Source organism: Anneissia japonica, unplaced genomic scaffold, assembly GCF_011630105.1.
Source record: "Anneissia japonica isolate Jap-2015-1 unplaced genomic scaffold, ASM1163010v1 scaffold993_len1110182_cov180, whole genome shotgun sequence".
Taxonomy (NCBI): domain Eukaryota; kingdom Metazoa; phylum Echinodermata; class Crinoidea; order Comatulida; family Comatulidae; genus Anneissia; species Anneissia japonica.
The window spans coordinates 465,984-472,673 of record NW_022749760.1 but is presented as its reverse complement, the minus strand read 5'-3'; the positions used below and the strand labels follow the sequence as shown (position 1 = coordinate 472,673).

At 35.9% G+C, this 6,690-nt stretch overlaps 1 protein-coding gene across 1 annotated transcript in view; it reads right to left on the bottom strand.

Moving 5' to 3' along the window:
• LOC117121159 (lysosome-associated membrane glycoprotein 2-like) overlaps positions 1 to 6,690 on the bottom strand; it is a 26,411-nt gene that overhangs the window by 8,274 nt on the left and 11,447 nt on the right. The window contains exons 3-5 of the mRNA XM_033266256.1: positions 5,012 to 5,225; positions 3,775 to 3,942; positions 859 to 1,199 (exon numbers count right to left, since the gene is read on the bottom strand). Coding sequence (XP_033122147.1) covers positions 859 to 1,199; positions 3,775 to 3,942; positions 5,012 to 5,225 — 723 coding nt within the window. The remainder of the gene's footprint in view (positions 1 to 858; positions 1,200 to 3,774; positions 3,943 to 5,011; positions 5,226 to 6,690) is intronic.

Here is a 6,690-nt window from a genome sequence, read left to right as displayed (position 1 = left end):
TATATATACTTTTGTATATTTTTGAAAGCCAATTAAAAACTTATAACGCTTTTTCTATATATCTCTTATTTTCCCCAAATTTCCTGCATTTTATTCCGTTCAGATTTGGGAAATATGGAATAGGAAATTACGTAGTGAAAGAGTTAAGCTGCTTATCATTTGCCATTGCATTATTTAAAAAATAAATTACTTTGTGTTTGGATAAATGTAACAAGACAGAAGTAAAATTCAAAAATAGGCTCCCAGCGCAAGCGTGTGTATACTGCTTGATGTGTTTTTTTTTTACTACTTCCAACTCATGCAACACATCGGACTCTCTGCGTCACCCCCCATAATAGGTAGGCTAGGGTCTCTGTTGACGACCTCCCTTGCCTAGCTACACTAGCTAAGGCTGCCATCGACAGATACCAGCATAGGCTATAACTATACTGAAGTAAACTGAAACTCTTACTAATACTACTTATTAGTAGCACATTAAAATGAGTCTGCCTAGGCCTACAATTGTCAAATTTAGTGAAATCAAACATCTAGTCCTACCTACCTCGCAGAGCAAACAAGGATCAAGGTGTGTCGCCCACTGAATGACTCTGTTCTCCCTACAGGTCACTAATTATGTAATGTCAATTTCACGGTCAATGTTTACGCTTCCGGATTGACAAAACTGGGCTCATAGTGTCTCTACTGCCCTAGAGAGTGCAGTAGACACAAAAATCAAATATGTAATCCATGTCTCATCACTACACTAATGCATCTTTTAGGGCTCACTTAAGTCAGATTTTCAGCTGATAGTTTCCCCATCATGACTTAAAAAAATTAAAAAGTAAAACTTATTTCGATTATTCTGATGTCATACTATACCTTGTTATTTTTATCAGTGATGAGGATGCTGAAATTGGCTTTGAATGCCATATTCATGCATGTTTTGTTACCATCTTTTACAGTCCAGTTACCAACAGTTGGTGGTGATTTAGTTGTTGATGGTACGGTTGTTGGCTCAACAGTTGTACTGTCGTTGATCATTGTAGTCATAATTTCTGTTGTGTTGCCTGTAGTATTGGAGGCTGTTGTCATATTGACTGTAGTACTGGCGGCTGTCGTCATGGGAACTGTGGTCATATTAACTGTAACATTGGGAGTTGTCATGGGAACTATGGTTGTGGGGACTGTGGTTCTGCCTTTATCAGCATCACAGACGTTTTCTATAGACATAAAAAAGAAAATCAACATATTGAACACGATTGTAATTTATTAACACTTCTTTATGAAATCTTTTTAATATTGTATTTTGGTTGTATATATTCAGTGTTGAAAATAAATCTGAAAATGACTTATGTTAACAATAACACAACTTACAATGGAATTAAAAACAAATTATTGCCTAGAAGGTTTTTGGATTGGATTGGATATATTTGGTGTAAACACCAAGAGTAGCCCACGAAAGTCTAGAAGAAGACTTATTTCCAGTGGGGTCCTTCGGGTGGTGTATTGGGCAGTACACTGGAAGACAGTCTTACTCTTTCCGAAGAGTGTACTGTGTTCTTTAACGTGCACCTGGGCCATAAATGCACACAGGACCAACGGCTTAAACGTCTCATTCGAAAGACGGTGTTCTATTGTAACTTGTATTTCAGCCCTCCAGCTGAAACACAAGAGGAGGCAGCGATGGGAATTGAACCAGGGACCCAGAGATCTCCACGGTTCAGCGCACACACTGGCGACAACCAGATTAGCCGACTGAGCTAAGCTGCTCACTAATGTATGTATATATATGTTTAACAGTTTTCTATATACAATAAAGTTATCTTTATGAAATATTTTTAATATTGTATTTTGGTTGGATATATTCAGTGTTTTAAATGAATCTGAAAATGTCTTAGGGGTCATCCATTATTTTCATCATTTTCACGAGAGTACAAAACATACTCTTTTTGCTAACCACCACTTACGTTATCGTGAGTGTCCGTGGAATAAAAAAAAATAAATTGTGTTTTAAGATGTTAAATAGAGTGAGTGGAAGTAGGCTCATTGAATTTAAAAGGTAGGAATTAGGCCTAGTGAAGTAGAAGAAAGGAGAAGAAATAGGTAGGCTTAGCCTAGCACAGCACAGTGAAACACATGGTCCCATTGCTCAGTGCTGTCAAGCTGTGGTTAGGCTGCTGGCCTAGGCCTACAGTTTATTCAAATTTGCGGAGTTAGAGAGTGCATTTCCCTTGTATTTCGAAATTGTTTATAAGTACAAAATGCTTATCAACACATCGTTAATCAGGGATGCAAGATGACGCTGTGTATAAACAACTGATAAACTTAACATCTACTCGTGAATTGCTAGGTACAAAAACATAGGCTAACATTTCCAAATCATCATTTTTGTACTTTTTGAAAAGCGTACACACACCTTCAACCCCCTCCCCCAGCGTACGTTTTGTACGCTCATGAAAATGAAAAAAATGGATGACCCCTTATGTTTGTTTATAATAAAACAAAATACAATGGCATTCAAATCAAATTATTGCTCTAGAAGGTTTTGTATAATACTTTTCCACGTATACAATGAAACTAATTCTCTTTATACTCTATTCCTATTGTAGGGAATTATAGTGGTAGAAACATATTCATAGGGGTGACAAATTATCTATCTGAGAGAATTTATCCACTTCTGGCAGGGAAGGACAACATACACCTGTCAGCTAATTTCTGTCCACCTTTGTGAGAAAAATCCAAATTCCTGCCAGTAAATCCCAACCCCTAAATATAATGGACCTTTCTGGAGTGTCAATCAAACTTAACAAATGACCAATCAGAACAGTGTAAGGAATATGCTGTGTCTTAAAAACACACGTTGTTCAAAAAATATGTTTACATATATTTATGCTATTGTTTTGTGGGACCTTATTAACAATTTCCAAGAAGCGGGACGAAAAGGTCTATTCCAAACCCATGAAACAAAACTCCCTTCCTCTGGTAAGAAATATTATCCACCCCTACTAGACAATTCATTAAAACAGGCCTATGCATTACAGTGCAGTAGCATAGTACTTTCGTGTTGTTACTGTTCCATGTACCGATAATACACAGATTATAAAGTACAAGTTTTGTTTTATAAAGAAGTATAGTAAATCATGTTTTTAACACAGGAAACTCTCATATGGTAACTAAAACAATGGTAGTCCAGAGTAGTACTACTGCACTATAATGCATAGACCTATTTTAATACACTACTTAGATAGGCTTTTCTTTTTCCATCTTGATTTCAGAGGTCAAAAACATTTTTCTATTTTTTTTCAATCATATAGTGGTGTAGACTTTTAAGAACATTTTGCTGGAAAAATGTTTTGGATATGACACCCCATTATGGAGTTATGATTTTTGAAATAACATGATGTCAGAAAATCAGCCCAGAAGCTTATCTTATTTCTGTTGGTTACGCACCGCTGATTCGCAATGTTTGTCATTACTTTAAGATGTCTACCGATTCATGGAAAAGGCCTATCCATAACCTTATCTGGATCGTCACCAACATTTAACCATTTCTTCCTTTCAACTTGACAAACCATTTTAGAACGTTTCATCCAGATCCATTGATCAGTTTTTTTAGATATACAGTAGCACTTTAAATGGCCCCCAAATTCACATCCCCCTGCCCCAATCAGGATCGTCACCAATATTAGACTTAAAAACTGTAGGCAGGAGGTTGCTAAATAACATACAAATACACGCAAACATTTAACGAAATACTGACATTTTTAATAAGTATAAAGAAGTGTTTGAACCTACCTTTGCTAAACTTTCCATCAGCAACTCCAAAGGGCTGCAGTTTGACATCACTGAAGGTCAACATAAGACCTTCAATGCTTTTGTCATTTACCACCGCGTTACATCTATAGGAATAGCCAATCGGAGTGGTAAATTGTATGATGTCACCTTTTAGACTAATTCCTTGATCTGAATATATACATAATTATTATCATTAGCATTTATTTTTTAATTATTTGTTCTTTTTATTGGGTTACCTCTTCAAATTACTGTTATTCCAGAGAGCCCACTAGCATAAAACATTATAAATCACATAAAATTAAAAAACAATATCATAAAATATTACAATTAGAATATTAAAAAAAAAAAAAAAAAAAAGACTCAGCTGCATTATGCATTCCAAACCTAAGTTCCTAAAAATTAATGTTCTGCCAGATTCAATGGTTTTGGAATTATTTTTCCTGTAGAACTGTATTAGGTACTGTACTGCAGAATAGTTGTTTAAATTATCAACTGAGGAGAATTTTTTTTTTTTTGGAGAGTATGGAGTCTAAAGGTATGAAAATACTTATTTCTCCTTTCACTACAAAATTACCAATTTGGTTTTATCATAATTTTCATAATGTAATAATTTTTAAGTACAACTATTAATAAATAGAAAAAAAAAACAACTTATATTCAATGTTTGATCATCGAGTGCTGAATGTCTACTCAATGGCATATGAGTAGTGCGTATCAGTAACGCGTTCGCTACAATCAAACTGTAAACAAGGTCCCTGGATGGACAGGCACATAAATATAACATTGGAATATAACATATTAATGGAAAATAACAAGTTATTCTAAATATTATTATTACTATCATTATTGTTATTATTATGTTATTTCAAGAAATTAATAAACACCATTATTATCTGTACAGTATAATCACCATCCTTTTGATTACTTTTGCTACGTTTACGTGGAATCTTCGGAAGCAGTTTGGCAGAGTGGGAACGGTTGATTTCCCAACCTTGAGGTTGGGGTTTAATCATTCGCTCTGCATTTTGTTTGTATCCTGGATCAAGGCACTTTTATCTACATTGCTTCAGTCTACCAAGCTTTAGGCCTATCAATGGGTACCAGTAAAGTGCTGGGAGTTACATTAGGACCCAGGAGGACCTTCAAATTCTAATCCGTTTCATGCTACAGAAACTGGAGAAAAAGTCCAGCTGATACAGTATGGGCCTTAGTTGGCTCGACAAAAAATTTTACTTACTTGGAATATTGGCATTAGGGAAATTCTCTTCATCTAGTACATAATCAAATGCTACGGACTGTAGGTTATAACTTTGCTCTTTGGATTGAAACTCAAACATTATTGAGTAGTCAGTGAGGAAGTTAAGCTTAATATTAGCGACGTCTTTACCACACTTGCTACTATCATCAACGGTTGCATTACTGGATAAATCAAATGTGGCTTCCTTCACTGACTGAAAAACAATATAAATTGAGTGAAAAATGTGAATAGATATTTCATAATACAACTTGCACATTGTATAAACTTGTGGAAACATACAAAGCACACCAAATCTATGCCCGATTATACTGTATAATAAAATATTTTTCAATGCTACTATCATTGGGACACTCATCTGGTACAATTGGTGAGTTGAGTGGCTGAGCAGTAAGGCAGCCATAACATTGGCACTGGTTTAACCTCTGCTGCTCACCTAGGGTTAGGTTTAGTAGTAGAAGCAAGCATTCTCGGATAAGGACTTAAAATGGAGGACCAGTGCACACACCTGGCTTGTGTGCACTTTAAAGAACCCATTGTATCTCTAAGAAGAGAAAGAGTAGGGGGTTACCCCAATGCTATGGTTCGTTTCAACTCCTGTCCTTGTGGAATGATGTGATCATGAAGCTACTACAGTCGAGTCCGCCAAAGTCGAAAATTCGCGTCGGTCAAATTTTTGAAAAATCACAATTCTTTCCTATGTATTACTGTGTAAATTGTTTGTTTAATTCGAATTTTTATAAGTCGAATTTCGGCTATATCGACGGAATTTTCCGGTCCGGATAGGCCGATTTTAAAGTAATTTTAACCACACAAGTCGAAGTTCCAAATTTAGTAGCGCACGTCAAACTAACATCTCAGACAGCGTGCTGTGGAACTTGGCTCACATGATCGTATGTCGTAAGTTGCAGTCTACTCTCACAATACAGACACCCTTCCGGACCGGCTCCAATGTTCAGTTTTTCGTCCAGTTTAGTTTGTAAAACAAGAACAAGATTGTTGTAGTCAGGGCCTAGCTATTTAATTAATTTATCAAAGCCCTGGACTCTTTTGACTGCCTAGCCTACGCAAATTCAACACATTATTTAATAATACGTACAGTACCTGTTGTTTTGCTGTACTGCTCAGCAAATTTAATTATTACCAATAAAACCGATGCTACTTTTATATTGTTTTTGCGTGCATTTCTTTAGGTCTGATTATATTTTTCCAAGCACACATTCTTCGTTGGGCAATGCCACTTGCTGGTCGGCAGTCTAGTTGTAAACAGAACAGGTCGCGCCCCCAAAAACTCTGCCTGCCCGCCAATTGGTCCATTTTCGTGGGGTGTTTTGCAGACTAGACATGTGCTTTGGCTGTGATGACCTCAGATCGCCCAAAGTTTCACAGTGCGTGACAGTAACAAGCTCGGTGTAATCAAGAATGTTTTAATTAAACAAATTTATAAAACAAAACAAAAAACAAATAAGAAACCTTCATGGTATATTTTAGAGTCAAAACTAAATAAACCTAACAAATTATATTTTATTCTCTACAAATTTCCTCCGTAATTACATTAGCAACATGTTTTGAAAAGCGTTTTGAGTTTAAAGAATGAATGAGGTGCATTTGAAATTTACACCGACGAATCTAACGAATTTGAATTAGACGTCTACTGAAAG